The sequence below is a fragment of the Toxorhynchites rutilus genome, chromosome 2 (assembly GCF_029784135.1).
Source record: "Toxorhynchites rutilus septentrionalis strain SRP chromosome 2, ASM2978413v1, whole genome shotgun sequence".
NCBI classification, from domain to species: domain Eukaryota; kingdom Metazoa; phylum Arthropoda; class Insecta; order Diptera; family Culicidae; genus Toxorhynchites; species Toxorhynchites rutilus.
Window position 1 is genome coordinate 5,112,146 of NC_073745.1, and position 25,106 is coordinate 5,137,251.

Below are 25,106 nucleotides of genomic sequence, written 5' to 3' on the forward strand. Positions count from 1 at the left end.
ATCACGGAAAAAACGCTGTAGAAATTTAATTTTTAGGAATTATATCTTCAGCTATCGCTTATAATCAGATAAGAGTGTATAGATCACGTTGGCCATGCTTTACTGTCAATTTTTCGTAAGTTTGGAAAAATGTCGTCGAACGAAAAAGAGCGTCGTGAATTAATCCTGTGCACTCATTTCGAGAATCCGGAGTTGTCACATCGGGACATCGGTAAGATGCTGGGAATCGTCCAATCCACGGTCAGCAGAGTACCAAAACGATACTTCGAGAACCTAACCATCGACCGGAAGGTGAAAAACGGCAAAAATGATGCTCCGTCAGTAAAAAAGATCACAAGCGCGTGGTTAAGCAGTTTAGACGTGATCCGAGAAGTTCGGTCCGGGATGTCGCCAATAAGCTGAATTTGTCAAGTTCATTCGTCCAGCGGACCAAGCAGCGGGAGGGCCTGCGTACATACAAGGTTCAGAAGGCTCCTAACCGCGACGAAAGGCAAAACATGGTGGGGAAGACGCGAGCCCGGAAGCTGTACACCGAAATGCTGACGAAGCCGCATTGCCTGGTAATGGACGACGAAACCTACGTCAAAGCGGACTTTCGTCAGCTGCCGGGCCTGTTGTTCTTCTCCGTAGAGGACAAATTCAGCGTTCCGGAGGAGATCCGCAAGCAGAAACTATCCAAGTTTGCCAAAAAGTACATGGTGTGGCAAGCGATCTGCTCTTGCGGAAAGCGGAGCGCCCCCTTCGTGATGACCGGCACGGTAAACGGGCAGGTTTACCTAAAGGAGTGCCTACAGAAGCGCTTACTACCACTATTGAAGCAGCACGAGGGCCCGACCATCTTCTGGCCGGATCTCGCTTCGTGCCACTATTCAAAGGACGTGTTGGAGTGGTACGAAGCCAACGGGGTCACCTTCGTGCCAAAGGAAATGAACCCGCCCAACGCGCCGGAGCTTCGCCCAATATTTCTCTATTATGAAGCAGGCCCTCCGGAAGAACCCAAAAGTTGTCAAATCGGAGGCGGACTTCAAGAGAAAATGGATTTCTGTTCAAAAATAACTACAACCTGATGTTGTACAGAACCTTAATGACGGGGTAAAGAGGAAGGTGCGAGCATACGGGCTTGGGCTCGAAGTATGAATAAAAAGAAAATGCCAAAAGTTGTTTAATAGTTTTTATTTTACTGTCTAAAATTTTCAAAAGGATCGATCTACTGGGCGAATTTCTACAGCGTTTTTTCCGTGATGCAATTTGATGTGACACACCCTTTATGTCATGCTTACAGCAGGGCTAATATACTCATTTCCGGTTTGGAAGATCGAACTAATTCTCAAACAAATAAAAAAAAGTTAGAACACGTGTACACCTTGTTAGCGAATGCCTAATAACAACGAGATTTATATTCGGCAATGTATTGCAGATCACTCCCTTCTTCATAAAACGATGTTTTTTGTATAATCTTTCAGAAAAACACAACAACTTATTGTTTGTTCCCAGTATTTCAAAAATTTTTTGATTCAAATGAGAGGATCTTTTCACATTTCATTAAACAATAGTTCTCTGCTTATAAAAAACCCAGTGTATTGCTAAACCGAAATGTTTAAAGTAAATGTTTCTGGTAGACAAATATGCTAGAAAACTTTGATTGCGTTTTTCTCAGTTGCTGGAACATGGGACAACTATGCGTAGAACGGCAGTAAAGTAAGAATTAATAGGAACGCCGGAATGGAACGCCAGTGCCAAAAAATACATGATACCTCTAATAATCAAATCTCATATAGTTTTCGAAAATACAATTATAATTTTTTTCATAAAATATATTGTAATTGTGATATAATGTAAGTAATTGTTGTCTACAATACGAAACCTACGAATATCGCAGATGCCAAGATAACGTCTTGGAAAATCAGTTCTTCTTCTTCTCCTTTTGTTCTTTTTATTCTTCTTCTTCTTCTTCTTTCGTTCTTTTTATTCTTCTTCTTTTTCTCCTTCTCCTTTTTATTCTTCTTCTGTAGGAGCCTTGAACGATGATCTATTGTTGTGTACTCCAGTTTACTATCAGTTCGTTCCATCACTCAGGGAATAAGTCGCACTAGGACTAGGACTCCCTCCAAGGATGTACAGTGATAGACATTCGTTTAGCCGCACTTGAAAAAAAACTTAAAACACTTACAAAACAACTAGGAATGTTCTTTTTATCGGGATACTTATTTGCTGTAGTGATAGTACAGGGTTTTCTAACTTTAAATTCCGAAAGTAAATTGAAATAAAACACACTTAGAATTCGAATTTCGATGAAACTTTTATTTCAAATTAAAGTTTGGTTTATGCCATTATGTGTGAAATACAACATCATTCAAATGTCCACTTAGGGCTTCCTCGCACACCTTGATCCGGAACAGGTAATTTTCGATGACTTTTCGGCACATATGGGGCGGTATCTCGGTCATAACTTCACGAATGTTGTCTTTCAAACGTTCAAGAGTTTGCGGAGAGTTGGCATAGACACGGTCTTTCGCATAACCCCACAAAAAAAAGTCTAGCGGGTTCAAATCGCATGATCTGGACGGCCAATTGGCATCACCAAAACGCGAAATTATGCGTCCCTCAAATTTCGTTCGCAATATGGCCATGTTCGGTCGTGTTGTGTGGCACGTGGCGCCGTCCTGCTGAAACCACATGTCATCCGTATCCATATTTTCAATTTGTGGCCCAAAAAAATCGGTTAACATGCGGCCATAGCGCTCACCATTCACAGTTACCGTTTCGCCGTCCTCATTTTCAAAGAAATACGGCCCGATGACTCCACCAGACCATAATGAGCACTAAACAGTGACTTTTGGCGGATGCAATGGCCTCTCAACAATCGCGTGTGGATTTTCTGAGCCCCATATACGGAAATTTTGGGTGTTCACATAGCCACCGAGCTCGAAATGTGCCTCATCGCTGAAGAAAATTTGATGCGAAAATTCAGCATTTTGCTGTTGTTGTTCGTTCACCCAATCGACATATGCCCGACGCATTCCTTGGTCACCACGCTCTAATTGTTGTACCAGTTGGACTTTATATGTAGATGCCCAATGTAGATGCAAGTCCAAATGCAAAATTCGCCACAATGATTTGTTTGACAAGCCCAATTGCTGAGCACGCCGTGGAATCGAAACATTCGGGTCATCCTCCACACTGGCAGCAACGCACATTACGATGATGCACAGGTTTCCCAATATCCGCTACGGATCCAGTTCGTTCGAATTTACGCACTACACTAGCGATTGTGTGCTCTGTAGGCCGTCCATGACGACCAAAATCCGTCCGTAATGCTCGAAAAACATTTGCCAGTTTTTCATCATTTTTATAGTATAATTTAACAAAATTAACACGTTGTGCGATGCTAAAACGATCCATATTGTAAAATGGCAGACATTCAACTAACGATATGATGCTTTGGTTGACAGCTATGTCAAACGGTTGCCAGCGCAGGGCTGTATACTTTCGGAAGCCCGAAATGGAAAACCCTGTATATTTAAGTAAATTTTATTGAAAGGACGTGCGTCACAATCACACACACACATACAAGGCGGCATCGGTGGATATAAACATTCAAACGTCGTTTTTTCCCGAGACATACGTTTAGTCGCAGGGCATAAAAATCGAGTTTTCGCATAATCACCAAGCCTTTATCTGTGTTTTTTTTTGAAAAAATACTTGGAAATGTTTAATTTACAAGATAAATATTAGATGTGCAACGTAAGAAGTTGGTCAGATTAGTGATTTGCGTAGAATTTAAAGGAACAGCGACAGGTATTCTATTGACGGAAGAGGGGCGGAAAATAATAAAGATATTCAGTGAACAAAAGTTTTCTAATCGCTCGATCGTAACAAAAATTGGTCTATCAGAGAAAGTGGTACGGAATTTCTTTAAATAGTGCCAGAAATATGGGATATAACGACCAACAAATGGGAACACCAAAGTTACTTTGCGTCTTAAAGGTCGAATAAGACACGAAGCAACCAGGATTCGATGTCCTGCTCATACATTAAGGCAGAATCGGTTGTTGCAGTAACGAAGAGGCATATTGCGCGCATCTTGAATGAGTCACCAAACATCAAATGGAAGAAACCTCAAGGGAAGCCGAAACTGACCGCCACCCATAAGTAAAACCATCTCATTTTCGCCCGGCAATACATGGAATGGAAACTAGAGTGGAGAAATGTTGTATTTTCCGGCGAAAAAAGTTCAATTTGGATGGTTCGGACTGTTACAGTTGCTATTGGTTCAATTTAAGTCAAAGATCGAAGCGAAACTTTGGGGGCGGATGTTGTGACAGTGACAGTGTGGGGAGCCGTTTCTTATCACAGCAAGCTTCTCATTTGTTTCATTTTCACCCGAATGAACTCCGAAAAGTATCTTCAATTACTGGAGGACGTTTTGATTGGCCATATTGAGAATAACGCTACCGAGGATGTCGTTTTTTCAGCAGGATTATGCATAGATACACGTTTCCAAGCAATCGAAGGCATGGTTTGCCGAGAAGGACATTCCGCTTCTTCTGCTTCTCGATTGCAATCCCATAGAGAACCTATGGAGAATCTTGGCCGAGATGGTCTATGCAAACGGATGACAATTTGACAACATTTCCAGGTTCAAGGCAGTAATTCAGGAATGTTGGGCTATAATCAATATGGCAACACTTTAAAAGCTGTCTGACTCGATACCAAATCGAGTTTTCAAAGTGATCCGAAATGGAGATGGGCATACTAAATATTAGCTACCGATTGGACTCGAAATTTGCCGCACAAATTTTCTTTTATTGAAATTTTAGGATGCGGCTAAACGAATTTCCACTCTGATTCCACATATTTGAATTACTTAGAAAACAAAAAGTGAATTTATACTTTTTTTTAGAATGAATTCGATGAAAATAAACAATAATCGTCTTTTATGAGCAAAACTGTACAAAGAATTGACTTATTTTTAAAACTATTGAGGAAAAATAGGGTGCGGCTAAACGAATGTCTACCCCTGTACCCCTGTATGATGAAGCTCCTTACCTTTTTTGGTTCAGTAGACCATATCCCGTTAGGCGAAGGAACACGTTTTCCAACAATCCGCGATCTTCGCTGGATCAATACACTGCATTGACACAGTAAATGTTCCGAAGTTTACGCTTCAAAATTATAGAAACGACATTTTTCATCTGTCAGTTTTTCTAATTCCTCGTCAACGTCTAACGTTGGACGAGTCGTGTAGCGCCGGCTTAACATGAGGGCAATATGATGAACAAATACATGTTGTAAACTAGCTGCGTTTGAAGTAACAATAAACGATTCTTTGCTATGGACATTTTTTTTTAAATTAATAATCATTTAATTTTTTAAAAGTTCATGCCAAATTTTAGAAAAATTCACGAAAAAATCATAATCTTCTGTTGCATACTACCCTTAAAAGCATTCCCACTAACATCATACGCCTGAAGGTATGTAATTATTTCACATCAAGAAACAACGAGTGAGGTTCGACGTTATACGTGAGAGGGGTTAATGATAATATGGAATCGGATAATTCATTATGATCCTTTTTTTTTGGGATCAACCGTCGTCGCGTTAAGAAGTGTCTTTCGGTACCTAGTAAAGTGTTGAAAATACTGTCTAAGTGGTGAAAATACTGCCTTTCTCAAGGCATTTTGCCCTTTTCCAGTTCAGTGTGCTTTTAATATGAAAACTTCGTCGGATGTAAACCAGAGTTCAGTGGATCACAAATCTAAAAGGAAAAAACGTGGTCATTCAGCAGATGGCATGGAAAATCAGCTTCTTAACAGGAATCCGTTCTCATCACTGTACGCAAACAGAGCCAGATGGCCCAGCAGAAGTTCAACCGAAAAGATCAACTCATAAGAAGAAACAACCTCCACTGGTTGTTAAAAATGTGGAAATAAAAACCCTCGTCGAATCAATTCCAAAATGTGGTGTGAATCCGATGTTTAAAATCACTCGGTTCGGAACAAAAATTATTTGCGACTCAGCTGAGGAATTCAACAAAGTGGAAAAATATATACAGAAATGCGAGTATGAATACTACACACACATGAAAAACCTGGAGAAAGACCCTATCGAGTTGTTCTTCGTGGTCTTCCATTGGTCGACCCTAAGGAGCTTCAATCACTGTTACAAAGCGAATGCAAACTTGAATGCAATGCCGTACACATCATCAAACGAAAACTCGAGTCTGTGAATCAAGATGATGCATTATATCTTGTTCAATTCCAAAAAGGGTACACTACCCTTAAGAAGCTGCTTGAGGTCAATTATGTTGCGAATTTCTTTATCCGTTGGCAGGCCTATCGTAATAAGCGTGCTGACGTAACTCAGTGTTTGAATTGCCTGTACCACGGTCATGGAACTCGGAACTGCCACCTGAAGGGCAGGTGTAACAATTGTGGAGCTGCTCATGCTACGGAAAGCTGTCCAACGAAAACTGAACCAGCCAAAAGATGTGCAAATTGTGCAGGGTCACATCCAGCAACAGATCGTAGTTGTCCTAAACGCGCCGACTATATACGTATCCGGCAACAAACAACACATTCAAATCGAACAAGTAGAACATCAACCAAAAGACCACCTGTGGCAGAATTCAATGAAAAAGAGTGTCCTCCTATGCCAAACTCTGTGGAACCAATACGACCTTCAAATTCAGTAAGCTCTCAGATTCCAAGCAACGCCGGAAGCTACTCTCGTTGTCTTGATCCTCGCATCAGAGCTAAAATGCAAGAACAAGCTGTAAATCCCAGCCCAACGGAAAGCGATCAAGCCTTATCCAGTTCCTCTGAATTGTGGGCAATTTTCAACGAGCTCTGTGAACGTATAAAACTGTGCAAAACTCGCGTGGACCAAATGCAGGTTCTTAACGATATGATGTTCAGATATGGGGTCAATTGAGCCCCGCAAAATCAGAATTGCAAATTGGAACGCTCGCTCTGTTCGACCGAAGAAGATTGAATTGTGCAACTTTTTGACCCAACAAAATATATGGGGTCAATTGAGATCTGTACATACTGGAGGTGTATCTATGTACATTTCGAACCTTATGAAATTTAAAGAAATCTAAGTAATGAAACTCTTCCTGTTTATATACTTTTTAAAAAAGAGTTTTATTAAATTCCTAACCTACTTATTCCCTAGCCGACGTCCAGTGTGAGAAAAGAGAGCGAGCCACATGGTTGTGGCCTTTTTATTATTTCATTCTGCTGGGTATGCATATCGCATACCGCTGACGATGGATGTGCCGCGTGGCGTGGTATACCGGCTGGATTTCCTAACGGCTCCCCTTTTAGTCGAAAGTCGTCCTCGGCTTTCCTCAATTATCTTGCTGCGGTATGAACTTAACCCTCGGTTTCTTCTGAATATATTCATCTACAATGTCCTCCATACTACCCGTTGGCGTGTCTCCCTTGATAACGATTTTGGTTCTATTGCATGGTGGAAGTATGTTTTTGATGACCAAGGTGAAAATGATTCCAAGGATGATTAGAGTTGTAACGGAGAATGAACCAAAGGATATCCACTTGAAGGTGCGCAAACTTCCGTGTATGTTTGTCGTCGTCAAGTTGAGCTTGTGCAGGTGTTCTCGATGATTTAGATGAAGTTTCTGTAAGTAGTCTAGAGGCATACGATTGATGATTTCAGTGGCGTTTACCTTTAACCCGGTGGTTGGAATAAAAGACGTTGCAGGTCCTTCAGCGTCAAGATTTGTATACTCCTCTCCATTTAGGTGGATAGTACATCCGGAGAACTGAATTAAGAAAGATCCCTGCAAGTCTTTCGTGTGTTTAAAACAGCTTGAAGACATAGTCATGTTTGCATCATTTACAACGATATTGGCGTCGTTGATTTTCTTTACAAAATTTTGACCATACGTTTTCTCAACCATACATTGGGCAGAACTTCCACTCATTAGTTGTTGAATGCATGCTCCTGCTACTTCTAACTGCGACTCTTGGCAAATGTAAAGTCCTCTGGTTTTAGGACATAAATTTTGCATATGGTAAGATTTGGGTCCTTTTAGATAGTAGTTTGAAGATAGATGAACACGTGTACCATTGGTTATGACTGGTTCGATGTAGTGTAGCTCATAAATGACATCCTTAATTCTTGGAACCTTTAAGGTGTAGATAATTGAATGTGAGGTTCGAAGAACATAAGCGCTGGCGATATCCAGAATAGTGCCGAAGGAATCTAGTTCGAAATTGTTGCTGGTGAGAAACTGTTGTGCTGCGAAGATTTCTTCTGGGCTGATGAGGCGGCTGCTTGGTATATTAATCCTAGCTAAAGTTATAGCCTCCTCTACTATCTCTAAATTCTTGATGAGCTCATCTAAATTAAATAAAAGATTAACTGATTCAAATCCATCCATTGTTTCATTATATGACTTGTAATAGTCGGTAGCTAGCAAAGAGATAGTTTTTGTTAAGTTATTGATTCTTTCTTCAAATTGCTTGTTAATTGCTGTTTGCTTATTATTTTGTTCAATTAGTGTATTGGTAGTGGTATTAATGATTTTCAAATCTTCGGCATCCGGGCTGCCTGATATATATTTCCAGGCTTTTCCTAGGGTTTCCCATCGTCTGAATCGTCTAATATTTGGCGTTTTCAGTTTTTCAAAAGTTATTAACAATTTTTCTTGTTTAGATTTTATAAGTGGGCTCAGGATGTGTCTATGTGTTATCTTTTCATTTGCAATTACAATCAGTTTTTCAATAATGGATTCAATAGAACTTACATTTATACGGTGGATAATTCTAACATAGTTATGGCTTATTCTCGCAGGTCCTAATGACACAACAGCTAGAGGGTTTTGATTTAAATCGTGTATGCGGACATCGCAGTGTCCGCCCTGGAGTAGTAGACATAGTCTGGAAGGAAGATCATATAAATGAGGGGTTTAGATAGGAGATCTTTTGATGCTTTTCTTGTGAATTTTGATGTTTGTGTCGTCGGTCACTGTCTTGTCCGTTTCAGTTTTGATGTTTATGAGTCGATATCTGTGTCCGTGAGGCGTTGGATGTGCTTTACATTTTACTAGTGCTTGTCTATTTACCAGTTTCTTGAAATCGTCCTTTGATATTATGGGTAATTTAGAATTGTGATTGTTTGCGTCTAGGGATATATTGTCTCTAGCGGTCTGAAGTGTTTTGTTTTTCGAAAGGTTGATTTCGTCAATGTTAAGGGACGATGAATTTCCAAATATTATTTCTCTAGGTGTGAGTTTTGTCGTCGTATGCTTTGTCTCGTTATACAGGGTCGTTACCAAGACTAGGCCCTGATAAAGTGAAAGATTTTCTATTTTGTCTCTATTCGCCATAGACATTTTGAGCAATGTGTTGTGGAAACGTTCCACAATTCCGTTGCCATTACTGCAACTCGCGAAATGAAGAGATATACCAAGTTTGTGTAAGAATTTGTTAAATTTTGCATTTCTAAAACTTGTGGCTTGGTCACAAGTGATCATTTTTGGTAGGCCGAAACTTTTAAAGTATTCAGTCAGAGTCTCCATTAACTCATCGGCAGTTTCATTTTGAATCTTGTAAATTTGCGCGAACTTTGAGAACGCGTCAACGAGGGTTAAAAAATTTTCACCCTCTTTGACATAAACGTCTATGAAGACATCTTCAAACGGTCTTTCATAAATTCTTCTACCAATCGGGATTTTGAACGGTTTTCGTTCATATTTGGCAAATTTGCAAGATTCACAGTTTTGTACAAATACCTTGACCTTAGATAACATCCCTGGGAAGTATACAGATTTCTGTAGCTCACTGTATGTGAGTTTCCATCCTCTGTGGTTAAAATTATGACATCGTTTGATGAATTCCTGTTGGTCCGCTGATGACATCAAATCTGGAAGTTTGAGATTGGAGAAGTTAATTTTTAAGGTCTTGCTAAATGTGTTATTAATTATCCTTCGACACGACAAAGAAATGTCGAGTGGCGCAAAAATACCGTTATTCGTTGTTGGATCCAGATAATCCTTCAAAATCCTTGTTAGGTCTCCATCTGAATATCCATTTCTATGAAAAATGTGTCTTACTTGACCTGGAAAAGTATTATATATTATATGTGGGCTCTTAGACTTATCCTTAGTAATTTTTAATATAAGCTGGTTCTTGTATTTGTTGATAATTTCTGGACCATATACTTCGTGATTTTCAAAGCATTCGCTTTCCAACGTTTGAAGATTGAGTTCCATGCGGGGAATCCTGGAAAGCCCATCCGCGACTACGTTTTTCTTTCCTTTCTTGTAAATGATTCGAAAGTCGAACTGTTCCAGATAAAGCCGTTGTCAGGTCACTCTGCCAGTGGCGTCTGTCAATTTTAGCTCTTTTGTTAATGGTTCATGGTCCGTGTATATAGTAAATCGTTGACCATAGAGATACGGCCTAAATGTTTTCGCGGCAAAATATATCGCTAAAAGCTCCTTTGAAGTGGCTGAGTAATTCTCTTCAGCCTTTGAAAGAGTTCGAGAGAGATATGCAACAGGTCTCTCTTTACCATCAACCAGTTGCGATAACACTGCCCCAATTGCTACGTTAGAGGCATCCGTAGTCACAATAAAAGCTTCGTCAAAGTTTGGATAGTGTAATAGCAAATCCTTAGTCATTATATCCTTTAACTGTTTAAAGGCTGTTTCGAAATCATGAGTTACATCAAACGTTTTACTTTTTCCGCGTAATTTCGAAGTCATTGGTTTTGCAATGGATGCAAATTTTGGTATGAATCGGCGGTAGTAAGATACGGTTCCCAAAAACGATCTCAACTCCTTCAATGTCCTTGGGATTGGCCAATTTTTGATCGCCTCTACTTTCTTTGGGTTTGGTTTAACTCCTTGAACAGTAACGAGGTGCCCAAGAAATTCAACCTCTTTGCGAAGAAACTCCGACTTATTGCACTGTACCTTTAAATTGGCTTCTTTCAGAGTTTGCAAAACTTTAGTGATATCTTGCAGATGATTCTCCAAGGAAGGGGAAAAGATAATGATGTCGTCCATATAGACGAAACATCTGATACCCAGGTGTTTCCTCAATACAGAGTCCATCAACCTTTGGAAAGTAGCGGGCGCATTCTTCAACCCGAACGGCATGCGAATGAATTCGTATTTGCCATGATCTACATTAAAGGCAGTCTTGGGAATGTGAGCTGGTTCCACTTCAATTTGATGGAAGCCGCTTGCTAAGTCTAACACGGAAAAATATTGAGCTTTTCCTAATCTGTCAAGGATCTCGCTGATTTCCGGTATAGGGTATCGGTCAGCGGGTGTGACTTCGTTTAGCTTGCGATAGACAACCACAATCCTATATTTATTTTTGCCTGAATTGTCGTCTTTTTTGGGTACGACCCAAATCGGAGATGTCCACTGTGATGAGGACTCTTGAATAATCCCGTTGTCTAACATCTTCTGAATCTGTTCAGAAACAATTTCTCGAAGGTGGTATGGGTACTTGTATGTACGCTGATGGATGGGTTTTTCATTAGTCGTGTTTATAGAATGTTTTACCTCATGAGTGAAAGTTAACCTTTCGCTTTCATTGAAAAATATGTCTTTTAATGGCTTCAGGGTTTTAACCAGTAGGCGGATTTCTTCTTTGTTTAAATGATCGGCAGGAAATTTTAGTTTACCTGTGCTGCATTTGTCTTCCAACAAGTAAGGATCATTATCGAATGGTTTTAAGTTGTGATTTCTTTTCTTTCCATTTGCAGACAGAAATACTGTTGCCCTGTTATCCTCGGCTACATATAAGCCAGGATTTACAGTGACATTTGAGTTGATATCTGTTTCATGCTCAATTAAAAATGTGCCATTCGATGTAGTACAAATCTCACCAAGTTTTTCACGACACTCGTGGAAATTTATGTTTGAAGGATAGTACTTTGTGAAAGAGTACTCTCTGTTACCAATTTTTAAAAAATGATGTGTTGTATCAATGATTGCGTTCATGCGCGCTAAATTTTCGTAGCCTATAAGGCCATCGAAAAATGGATGAAATTTAAACACGTGGTATGGCAATTTTTCACTGAAGGATTCTGCAAACAAATTAGCATGTACAACGCTATCTATTACAAATTTACCATTTTTGTTTGTTACAACCGCAGGATTAGATACCTTGCTAGCGGTTTTGACATGTTCCGGATTTATATACGACTTATTGGCCCCTGTGTCGACCAGAAAGTTTAAATAACCTTTCGAAGTCGTAAAACGAATGTATGGTATAAAATTCAAGTTCGAGAGTTTTTCAATCTGACCACGTGAAAATTTAGTTCATTGGATTCCACTGCGATATCTGATTCGTCGTCATCGTCATCGTCATTGTCATCGTCCGAGTCATTGTCCACTATGGCGCTTTGCGCTCCATTTGATTCATTATTATTATGCTCAACCCGCGCTCTGTATTGCTGATATGGTTTCTTATGTTGTTGTTGTTGTTGTTGCTGTTGCGGTGGGGGTTTATTAAAATTTAATTTACTTTGGTGTGCTTGATTTCCGAATGCTTTTGGTTTTACCGTCCCCTTTGCGCGTGTCTCGGCGTTAGCATTAAGCATAACTGCTGAGTGTGCTTCATCGAGTGTAGAAGGTTTAGAATTTCTAATAATGGACGCAAGTGGCTCCCCTATATTGTCCAAATATTTTGAGACTGTTATCATCTCGATAATTTCGTTTGGTGAAAGCGGGTTCATTTGAAGATTAGCATTCAACTTAGTATTGATTTCTTTAACCTCGTTAAAGAATCTCGAATTGTTTTTGTCACCTTTACGGATATGGAATAAAAGTGAAAGGTTAGTAGTAAAATCTCTTTGGTCACCGAAGTTTTCGACCAAAATTTTCTTAATCCCCTGTAAAGTACTGGGATTCCCGTTGGCACATAGAATGGTGCGTGCCTCACCTTTAATTTTGTTTCTTATTGCTCTGAGATAGAACATGTTTAAAGTGTCAGGAGCACCCTTTCGTCCCTTCACTTTAAAGGTATCGTATAATTCGTCAACTTCTTCCAACCACGAGTTTAATTCTCGTTTGTTGCCCGTGAACTCGGACAAATTTTTGATGGGATCTGGCAGGCGATAAAGATCGTCATTCTGCCCCCCGGCGAGCATTGTTTTAAGCTCCTCTACCGTGTTACGGAGCTGCTCAATTTCACTGCACTTTTCGTCTGGCATTGTTTCGGTAGTTAAGTATAATTAAATGTGTGTACTTACACGATTATTTCCAGCATTCGATATGCTGATATGTAGGCCCCGAGGAGGCGGGCAATAGTTGTCGTTCTGCTAGGGGCGATGTCCAAGCGATGCTCCAGAATGATTATTCGGTGCTGCTGCTGGTGATCACTACTAAGCTTTCACTGTCACTTTGTCACTTTTTTTTTTTTTCTAAAACCTCCTGATGGGTATTCTACCGGCTGCGCCAGTAAGGAAACTCTTCCTGTTTATATACTTTTTAAAAAAGAGTTTTATTAAATTCCTAACCTACTTATTCCCTAGCCGACGTCCAGTGTGAGAAAAGAGAGCGAGCCACATGGCTGTGGCCTTTTTATTATTTCATTCTGCTGGGTATGCATATCGCATACCGCTGACGATGGATGTGCCGCGTGGCGTGGTATACCGGCTGGATTTCCTAACGCTATAATGATACATACGGGGACAATTGGTTTCTAGCTGTAGAAGTCAGAGGAATCAAAATGGCTGGGATATACGCTGGCATATACCATTCGCCTAGTAGTAGCGATAGGGACTTTTTAGAATTTCTGGAAGATTTGTGGCTGCAACACATTCAAATTCATGAACAAAAGAGAATAATCATTACTGGTGATTTTAATATTGATTGGGCCGAACGTAAGAAATCTCATGAATTGAAAGCAATCACACAAGCCGCTGGATTCAAACAGAGAATTAATGATCACACCAGAATAACAAGGACAACTTCGACGACTATTGATTTAGTTTTTACTAATTTTGACGATGGTGTTATCGAGATTCTTCATGACAGCAAAATCTCGGATCATGAAACAATTGGTATGATCTATAACTTCTCTGATGTTGAGTTTATCGAAATAAAGGACAAGTTATATAAGTGCTGGAACAATTATTCGAAACGCAAATTGGAATCTGTTTTACAGAACAAAATAATGCCGATTGGAGAACACTCCTCTCTTCATGATGTTGCAAAAAATCTTGAGGAAGCACTTTGCTCTTCAATGAAAAAGATATTGACCCCTAGAGGATCGGGCATTCCAGCACAAAGACAGAGCGGAGACAAAGCTTGGTATACCACTACGCTAGCTTTCATCAGAAGAAAACGGGATCGTTACCTAATAATAGCTAAACGTACAAACAGTATTAAATATTGGGACATGTACAAAGTATGGAGAAATATTTATGTACGTGAACTAAAGAATTCCAAAAATAAATTAATTCAAAGTGAATTAATGGCAGTTCAACATGATCCAAAGAAGCTGTGGAAAAAAATAAAAGATTTGTGTAATCCATGCGGAAGTAAAGATATCGACATTGAATTTGACGGTAATACAGAATGTAATTTCATAACAGCTGAAAAATTGAACAAATTTTTCACGTCAAGTGTGGAGGAAATCCACAATGGTATTGTGCCTCCTACAAATCGACTAAATCTTGCTTTTCCTAGTTTGTCTTCACAATGGAGATGCTTTAGAACCATCAGTATGGAAACACTGAGGAAGGTTGTGATGGATTTAAGAAACTGTGCGGGTGCTGACGATATCAATAAAACGGTATTAGTAGATGCATTTGATTTAATCAAAGAGAATCTACTATATATAGTAAATGAGTCGATGATTCGAGGTGAATGCCCACATAGTTGGAAGAAATCCGTTGTCATACCGATTCCAAAAAATCCGAAATCGACCAAACCAGAAGACCGTAGACCAGTTAATATATTACCAATGTACGAAAAAATCCTAGAAATCGTTGTCAAAGATCAACTTCTGGAACATATAACGGAAAATGAAATACTGGTGAATGAACAGTCTGGATTTAGGAAAAACCACTCTTGTGAAACGGCTCTTAATTTGTTGCTTCTAAAATGGAAACAGGCTATAGAGGAGAAGAAAGTTATTTTGACGGTATTTATTGATTTGAAAAGGGCCTTCGAGACAGTAGACCGGTGTAAATTGATAAAACTACTTTCCAGTTATGATATAACTGGACCTGTATTGACGTGGTTTGAAAGCTACTTAAGCGGGCGAACACAAATCACTATTTATAGGGACAGTAAATCATCGGCGGGATCAGTGAATCTGGGTGTGCCTCAAGGAAGTGTTCTGGGGCCGTTACTTTTCTTGCTTTATATCAATGACATCAAACAGGTGTTAAATGACAGCGACGTGAATTTGTTCGCTGACGACACAGCTATATTTGTTGTGGTACATTGCAAGACTGTTACAGAAAAATGAATCTTGAACTACAAAACTTAGATGACTGGTTAAAATGGAAAAAATTGAAATTAAATATAGGTAAAACGAAATACATGGTAGTGTCGACACGCAGTCTTGATAGTGGCAATCTAAGTATAAGTATAGATGGGCAACCCGTAGAAAGAGTATCATCAATCAAATATCTTGGCGTTATTCTAGACGAAACGCTGCTTTTTGAAGAGAACATTAATTATACTATAAAGAAGGCAGCTCAAAAATATGGAGTGCTTTGTAGAATAAATCGTTTCTTGACTTTTGAAAGCAAAATAACGATCTACAAAGCGCTGATCGCTCCACATTTTGATTATTGTGCATCTGTACTATTTCTTGCAAATAAGAGACAGATGCAAAGAATGCAAATGTTGCAAAACAAGGCTATGCGCCTGATATTGAGATGTGATCGACGAACTCCGCGGAGATTCATGCTAGAATGCCTACAATGGATGTCAGTCAGTCAGCGTATTAAATATTGCACGCTCACGTTTATATACAAAATGACTAATAATATGACGCCGAATTACCTACGAAACACTATAATGTATGGAAGAGACATGCATCGATATAATACAAGACAAGCAAGCGACCTCAGAACCATGAACTTCCGAATGTCGTGTACCCAAAATTCAATTTTTTATAAGGGATATCGACTGTATAATACCTTACCCAATGAGGCAAAGACAGCAACAAGCCTTCGAATGTTTCGTAGTATTTGTAAAGAGTTTTTGAAACATGATTTAAATTTTTGACCTGGTGTGTAATCAATGTTAGTATGTAAGATGACGAAGCTATAACGGATTAATTTTTTTTTTGTTGTGCTTTTGTCTTTTTTATCATTAGACTATGATGATGGTGGTATTTTATTTGTTTGTATTCGTTTTTAATTGATTTATTTTTTTTATACATTTCGAGTAGTCTACAACAGTTTGAGCATCGTGCACGTGAAACAGCATAGAGAAGCTTAACATTGAGCATTGGCTAAACAAATTATTCTGTTTTTAAGAAAATCATATTCTAAGGGATTGAAAGTGGAAATTGCGAACAAGCTAGGGATAGCTCAACCGGAATTCTTGTAAATTTTTCTTTTTTTTACAGATGATTGACGAGATCTTTCTGTGTTGTGGCAGATCTCATTGCAGATTCTGATTGAAGCGATTATACCCCAATTTGAATGAAGGGCCTGAAGTATCGGCTGGAATTAGGCTTAGGTTTGCTCAGCTGTCTGGTCTCGAAAACGATTAACAGATCGTTGTCGGGTATCCAGTAAAGCGGGATTTCCTTTGTAAATTCAAAGCTGGTATGGATATAGGTATTAGGTTCGATTCCTGATCGGTCAAGGGTCTTCCCGGATTGGAAATTCTCTTGACATGCCTTGGAATATCTAGCGTTCATATAATGCCTTTACTTGCTCTTTCGAGTGACAATCTATGTATATGCTCTTAACTAATATACTGGTTTTGTTTGTATTATAAAAGAAATCCATATATATATAAGTTATGTAGCTTCCGTACGGGAAAGCATAAAAAATAAATTTATTCACGATTTCACTTATCGCTATAACATCATACTTAGAACTAACTTATATTTTTGCATCGAACCCGTTATAAAGACTACAGACTGCTGAGTCTGCGTTCATCCCGGTGGCTTGGTATTTATGCAAGGTGATACCTTGTTTTCCTTTCTGGCGAATTCTCGCGCGCATCATCGTTAATCTGGCGCGCGTGCAATGGGCCAGGCTCGGTTGCATGTTCTTACTATGGGCTCAAATGAATGTGTGGGAGGGACTTTTCATAACGTCTCCCCCCTAAGAGTCAAGCGTCCTCGGTTGATTTTCTGGATCCCTTGGTAAGGACAAATCTGGGTGCCGGAAGGAAGGATTTCGTTAGGCAGGTTGGCTCGTCCTTCAGGATATCTGTTACTGTTCCTTTCTGATTGTTTTCCGGGGAGCTGATGTCGAACTTCTTGTTGGTAATCTGTGAGGTGACGATGTCCTCTTTTTTATCCTGTTGGGGTTGACTTCTAGTTTGGGATTTGTATCTGCGAATGCATAAGATGATTACTATTGACAGGATGGTAGAGGTTATCGCTAGTCCTCCGAGCGTTTGAGAGCTGATCATGTGAAGCTTAAGTCTCTGAATTTCCTCCAAATTTTCGATATTCATCTGGTGTATTTCTTCGATGTCTGGTTTTTGTTTAATGGTTTCTATCTCTTTTCCAAATATGGGTGTGAGATATTCAGATTTATGTATAGTTTTAGAGTTGCTTCTGAAGGTTACATTCTGCACTGTAACTGTGCAGTTACCTGTTTCAATAATAGTTGGAGCGGAAATGATTTGTGATTCTCCACATGAGTCTAAAATGTAGACTGCTTTATTTGTGTCGATGAGAATTGTTCCGACACTGATTTCCTTGATTATTGGACGTTCTGGTTGTTTATGCATCGGACACTTGGCTTTTTGATTTGTCAGGATATTGGAGATGCAACCGTCGTTCACTGGCAAGTTATTGTCGCAAATGAAACACCTCTCACTCTGCTCGTATAATGACTGCTGATACTTGGCCACATAGCGGATGCTCGTGTCGATTCTGGTTCCATTCACGTTGACAGGTTCTAACTGCATCAATGAGTACTCGTTCGGTTCAATGATGGGGAGTTTGACTATAATGATTATGTGATTATTTTGTAGCGATACAACTGATCTTACGAATTTATAAATTTCATCTTCAAATTTAATGACAATATGTTGGCTTTCTAAAAATTTCAAAATATAATCTTTTTCAGCCATACTGAGAATGTTTTTGTTCAAGCTATTAGATTTTGAAAAAGCAATCTGTTCTTCGAGGTCTTCTAAGGTTTTTATCAGGATATCAGTATTCAAAATAAGATTTATGAGTTCCAAGTCTTTTCTAATTATCGTGTCTTGAGATTGTACATGTTCCTTAATTGATCTTATGGTTTTTGAGACTTTATTAATAGTAGCTTGAAGTACATTGTTGATTTTTACTTGTTTTATTTGATTATCTATGATTTTGTTGCTATTAGTTTCAAGCATCTCTAAATTTTGATTGATTAAGTCGAGGTCTTCCTGGTCGGGGTTGCCTGCTATAAATTTTATCACGTTTCCTAAAGCATTAATAAGTCCTCTTTTTGCACGTTTTGGGTAAAATCCTGTCAACTTTTCATATGCCTTTTTAATTTTAAACTGGATTGTTTGTTGTAAGTGATCCGTTACATTAAGGTTATTTGCTAATTTTTCGATATAGTTTATATTTTGTCCTATTTCATCTAGGTTAATTTTATGTATTATACGGTCGTATCCTAATTTTATCTTAACCGAGTCTAATTTTAAGGTCAAAAGTCCGTTATTTGTCGATACGTCGTGGTAAAATGTCGCTGAAGTCAGTGGAATGATCCTGAAACAGACCGAAAAGAAAAAGAAAAAAAATCATTTTTTGATCCTATTTTTATGAATTTTTACTCCGTAAGTATCTTTAAATGTCAATTCGTTATCGTCCACGACTTTTGAAACCTTGAATGGGTCTTTGTCCTTTGTTATTCTCTGATTAACTTTTACGTATACATTTTCTCCTGGTTCTAAAGTTTTTGGCAAGGTTTTTACCTTGTTTTCATTTTCTATCTGCTTTCTGCGTTTTTTCATTAGGACCTTAATGGCAGACTGAATTTTACTGTAATTTTGAAAAATTTCTTCCGCGCTTGTTTCATTATGGTGGTTAAAGACTACTTGCTTTGGCTTAAAGCCGGTCGCTGAGTGAATTGTGTTATTATAAATATCCACAAGAATGTTAATTTTGTCGAAGAATTCCATGTCTTTGTATTTCGAATTTAAAGTTCTATATAGTTCAATGAGTGTAGAGTGGAATCGTTCCACTATTCCGTTTGAGTTACTTGAACTCGCAAAATGAATTTCAATATCCAAATCCTGCATGAATCCAATGAAGGCGAGCGATGTCAAGCTTGGTTCTTGATCGCAAGTTATCGATTTTGGTTTGCCGAAAATTCTGATGTGCTCTGTGATTGCCCTTTTAAGGTCTACGATAGTCCTTGTTTCAAGAGCGATCACGTTTGCAAATTTGGAAAAAGCGTCTACTATAGTTAGCATTTTTCTTCCACTCATAAAAAATATATCCATGTGAATCCTTTTTGAAAATTTGTGAAATTTTCTGCGGGGTTAGTTTTTTGAACCAATTTCGGAGGTTTTCTGTCGTACTTACATTTTTTGCAAGTAGGACAGTTATTTATATAAACTTTCAATTTTTTTTCAATTTCGGGGAAGAAAAATTCTAACAGGATTTGAGCTTTATTCTCTTTGATCCCTCTATGGGCATAGTCGTGAGTTTTGCGCACGATTTCGTCCTGTTCCTCTGGTAGCCTTATGTCCTGGAGTAATACCTGTGAAATAAGGAGCTTGAAGATTTTGTTATGAGAAAAATGTTTGCGATATGTTTCCTGAATTAATTGTGTTAGCATTAAAGGGCAATAGATGTAATTTATACCGTTTGGATTAAGTTTTTCTTTAAAAATAGTTACTATGTCTTGTTCTGTGTAGTTTGGTTTTGAGATTATAAATCTGTGGTATTTTGTGAAGATTTGTTCGTGAGCTTCTATGTCTGTAGGAGAAATTTTAAATATGATCTGGTTTTTGAATGAATTTGTTGGTCTTTCTGTTGTCCAAATATAATGATCGTTGCTGGTGTCTGCTGAATGTACTGTCATGCCGTCGGTGTCGGGTTCGTCTTGATTTTCCTGTATGTCATTGGAGTTTATTTCTGCTGGTTTTATTCTAGACAGGGCGTCGGCTACGACGTTTTCTCTGCCAGGTTTATAAATTATTTCAAAGTCAAATTCAGTTAAAACTAGTTTCCATCTAATAATTTTTTGGTTTGCACTTGTCATCGAATATATTAATGGTTGATGATCTGTGACAAGCTTAAATCTTCTTCCATACAAGTATGGTCTGAAGTGTTTAACAGCCCATATAATAGCTAATAATTCTTTTTCCGTTGTGCAATAATTTTCTTCCGATTTGTTTAAAGTTCTTGAAGCGTAGGCAATCGGGTGATCTTTCCCTATTTGTAACTGTGATAATACAGCTCCCACTGCAAAGTCACTAGCATCTGTGGTAAGGATGAATTCTTTTGTAAAATCTGGGTACGCAAGTATTGGATCCATGGTCAAAAGTGCTTTGCATTTTTCAAAACATTGAATTTTATCTGGAGTAAATTCAAAGCAAGTATCATTTCGCAAGAGTTGCGTTAAAGGTTTCACCATTTTGGCAAAGTCTTTTATGAAACGGCGATAGTAACCTATTGTTCCGAGAAATTGCTTAAGTTCCTTCTCGTTTTTTGGTTTAGGCCAATTTTGAATAACCTCTATTTTGTCGCTGTTTGGCTTTACGCCATCTTTGGTCACGGTATGTCCAAGGAATTGAACTTCCCGTCTGAAAAAATAGCATTTATCTAGTTGTATCTTCAAACAAGCTTCCTTCAGCTTGCGAAGAATTTTACATATGTCTTTGACGTGCTCTTCAAACGAACTCGAAAAAATGATGATGTCGTCCATATAAACAAGACAACAAACACCAATGTGATCTCTAAGAACGGCATCCATAACCCTCTGAAAGGTCGCAGGGGCGTTCTTGAGTCCAAAAGGCATCCTTGTGAATTCGTATTTACCCGAGCTCACGGAGAACGCTGTTTTTTCGACGTCTTTTGCGTCTAGCTGAATCTGGTGAAATCCAGAAACTAGATCTAGTGTCGAGAAGTATGTCGCTCTTCCTAATTTATCCAAAATTTCTGTTATATCCGGTATAGGATATTTATCAGAGATGGTTTTCTCGTTAAGTTTTCTGTAATCTATAACGAGTCGAAACTTTTTACACCTGATGGATCTGCTTTCTTAGGCACTATCCATACAGGTGATGTGTAGGGCGATATGGATTCTTGAATAATCCCGTCCTTCAACATTTTTCTTATTTGAGTTTGTACCTCTGTTTCAAATATTTGTGGATAACGGTATGACTTGGAATGAATCGGTATATTGTCCACAGTTCTAATTCGGTGTTTGATTTGATGTGTAAAGGTTAATTTCTGGTCATCGGAATATAGAATTTCAGAATATTCGCCGATAATGTCATCCGAAGCTTTTCTTTCTTGTTGATTCAACGAATCGTCTAAGATGCTGAATTTATTTCTAGGGCTTTCTATGGGTTTCTCGGCTGTGACAAATTCATCGTTATCAGATTCAAATTCATTCATGTTTATTTCGATTTGCGATTCCTCATGATTTTTTACTGCAACAAAAGCGGTATTATTACTACTGTGGTAGATCCCCGGTAGAATTGAAAAATTTCCCATATTTCTTTCGCTGCTTATGATGAAATCTCCGTCATTGGTGGTTCTGATTTTGATAAATTGTTCTTTTTTTTCAGTTAAATTTATTATTTGTTTTTCGGGAAATCTTTTTTTCATTTGAAAAGTTTTCTTTCCTATTCTCAAGATATTTTTGCTTACATCGATTTTGGCATTTAGATCTCTCAACGACTCGTAACCGATGAGACCGTCAAAATAGCTATGAAATTTAAAAATGAAAAATTTTAATTTTTTGTTAATTCGAAACGGATCGAAGGATGCTGATTTGTCGATTGTGTGTTCCTTTTATGTTGGTTACCTTAGATAAGGGCTCTGATTTGCAGTTTTCTACGTTTACGTGGGCTGGCGAAATGTAATTTTTGTTCGCTCCTGTGTCGATCAAAAATTTCATTTCTCCCTTTGAAGTTTGGATTGTAATATATGGCACGAAGTTGTTGTCGTTTTTCATATTTTTCTTTGTGCTTGTTCTACCACGTGAAAATTTAGCTCCTCGTCGACAAAATAATCGTCGTCCTCCGAGTTTAAGATTGACTCTTCGAGCTGTTGGGAGGTGTCGTGTTCATCCCCACAATTTTTGCCGTCGTCTCTTTTTTGTCCTTGCTCAGTTTCGTGGTTGTTAACCTCCGTCCGAGATTTTGCTGTTCTCATGGAAACATCGTCGTCTGGTAGCGGCTCTCTATTCTTAAATCTACCGGACCCATTTGACTTTGCAATTGGATAGGATGGTTTCGTATTCGAAGATCCACCGTTGTTGAAATTGTTTGGTTTTTGATTGAACGGGTTGAGGTTCAAGTTGGAATTTTTGTTGGTGCTATCGAATGGTCTAAAGTTGTTTGCTTTGGTCGTCTTTAGATCTATTGTTTGTTTGTTGAGTCTTTGTCTATATGCTGCATTAGAATATTGCATAGTTATGGAGTAAGCGTCCTCAAGGGATTGCGGTCTATAACTCCTAACGTGCATTGATAGCTCGTCATTTAGCCCGTCGATGAATCTTGTTAAAGCCATAAGACTTATTAAACTATTTATAGCTTTAGTGGATGATTTGTAGTCGTCCATCAAAGCTGCTGTCGCCTTAATTGACGTATCAATTTTCTTAACTTGGTTGTAAAACTCAGTTAGAGTCTTCTTTCCCTGGTTAACATAGAAAAGGGATTGAATATGAGATGTAAGATCTCTTCTGTCCCCATAAGAATTTAGGATTATTTCTTTGATTTGTTCCCACTGATTTGGGTTGCCAGCCGCTATTAATATTTCTTTGGCATCGCCAATAATTTTATTTTTAACAGCTCTCACTAATTGGCTGTAAATGGGTTCATTTTTGTATGACTGGAAGAGTGCGAGTGTGTTCTCCGCATCTTCTAACCAAGCATGTGTTTCTTTTTTGTTACCCGCAAAAGTGGCCAGATTTTTAATCGGGTCTGGTGTTCGGAACTGTAAGAAGGGATCTTCTGATTTCGATCGCAATCTATGGAGTTCGTCAATCAAAGCGTTTTGATTGCTCGTTAATATTTTTATATGACCCAACAAACTTTCAACTGTGACTTGTTGTGGGTTCTCCTGAGGTTCTTGTTCAATAATTATTCTCCCGTCCAGCTCTGGTGCTGGCATAAGGTCGGGTGAAATCATAAATTCGCGTTGATCCATTTTACCAATGATAATCTTGCTTATAATTTGCACACACAAGAATGCACTGCTATGATATTCGCTCACACTGCACTGCACCTCGCGGTTTGTGGCTGTTAGTTTCGCTCGCTTTTAAAATTGCTGAACGTTGTATTTTGTGCCGCTTGCCTCCGTGCTTTACTTTTGCTTACGGGGCAGCTGATTTTTGTTGCGAGAGTTATGTTACTTTTTTCACTTTAACACTCACTTAGGAAGAAATAAAAAAAAATACTTACAAGAGGATGATGGTGATCATCTCCTGGAGTTTCTAAGTTGATGATTAGGTTCGATGGTAGTTCCTCGCTTCTGGGCTACGCTAATCGGTGATATTCCCTCACCGGTGGTTTCCCGGTAGTCCAGATGTTTCCAATAAACGTTGCTCGGTCGTGCACTTTACTGCACTTTACTTCCACTTCACTATGACTGCGCCAGTTATGTAGCTTCCGTACGGGAAAGCATAAAAAATAAATTTATTCACGATTTCACTTATCGCTATAACATCATACTTAGAACTAACTTATATTTTAGCATCGAACCCATTATAAAGACTACAGACTGCTGAGTCTGCGTTCATCCCGGTGGCTTGGTACTTATGCAAGGTGATACCTTGTTTTCCTTTCTGGCGAATTCTCGCGCGCATCGTCGTTAATCTGGCGCGCGTGCAATGGGCCAGGCTCGGTTGCATGTTCTTACTATGGGCTCAAATGAATGTGTGGGAGGGACTTTTCATAACGTATATATATAATTATCAAAGAAAATTCGTCCAGCTCAAATCGTTGTAGGAAAATAAAGTGGGACCGTCATCATTATTACATAATGAATAGAGTACTGTTTTAGGTGTAGGTGCATGTGTGTGTGTTTTTTTTATCTTTAGACTATGATGATGATGGTATGTTGTTTTTATTTTTTTTTTCCTCAATTTTTAATAATTTTAGTTATTAGATTAGTTTAAAAATAATTGTGAAGTCTACAAGAGTTTGAGCATCGCGCGCGTGAACCGGCATAGTAAAATTTGAAATTGAACATTGGCAAAAGTGATTTTTTTCTTTGTTTTTGTTTTGTTTAATAAGATCGATCCATTCCAAGGGATTGAAAGTGGAAACTGAAAAGAAGCTAGGGATAGCTCAACCGGAATACTTGTAAATTTATCCTTTTGACAGATGATTGACGAGATCTTTCTGTGTTGTGGCAGATCTCATTGCAGATTCAGATTGACGCGATTATACCCCAGGTTGAATGAAGGGCCTGAAGTATCGGCTGGAATTAGGCTTAGGTTTGCTCAGCTGTCTGGTCTCGAAAACGATTAACAGATCGTTGTCGGGTATCCAGTAAAGCGGGATTTCCTTTGTAAATTCAAGGCTGGTACTGACATAGGTATTAGGTTCAATTCCTGATCGGTCAAGGGTCTTCCCGGGTTGGAAATTCTCTTGACATGCCTTGGGAGAGTTACTGGGCCTGAAGTGTCGGCTAGAATTAGGCTCGGGGTTGCTCAGCTGTCTGGACTCGAAAGCGATCGCATTAGTAGATCGTTCTCGGGAATCTAGTAAAGCGGGAAATCCCTTGTAAATT

General features: G+C 38.7%; 1 protein-coding gene across 1 annotated transcript; it reads right to left on the minus strand.

The window, feature by feature from the left end:
• Positions 1-17,097: 17,097 nt before the first annotated feature.
• LOC129770668 (uncharacterized) lies at positions 17,098-24,119 on the minus strand. The gene is made up of 2 exons (XM_055773630.1): positions 23,774-24,119; positions 17,098-18,899 (listed from the first exon to the last, which is right to left on the minus strand). The coding sequence occupies exons 1-2, from the start codon at positions 23,791-23,793 to the stop codon at positions 17,297-17,299; spliced, it is 1,623 nt and encodes a 540-aa protein (XP_055629605.1). The 5' UTR covers positions 23,794-24,119; the 3' UTR covers positions 17,098-17,296.
• Between the last annotated feature and the right edge of the window lie 987 nt (positions 24,120-25,106).

What these genes read in the sequence shown, in the direction of transcription:
- LOC129770668 (XM_055773630.1), bottom strand. Translation starts at nt 23,793, where the DNA reads ATGATCACCATCATCCTCTT. An exon ending in ATGATCACCATCATCCTCTT is followed by an intron (nt 18,900 to 23,773) that starts GTAAGTATTTTT and finishes GGTCTGTTTCAG; the next exon opens with GATCATTCCACTGACTTCAG.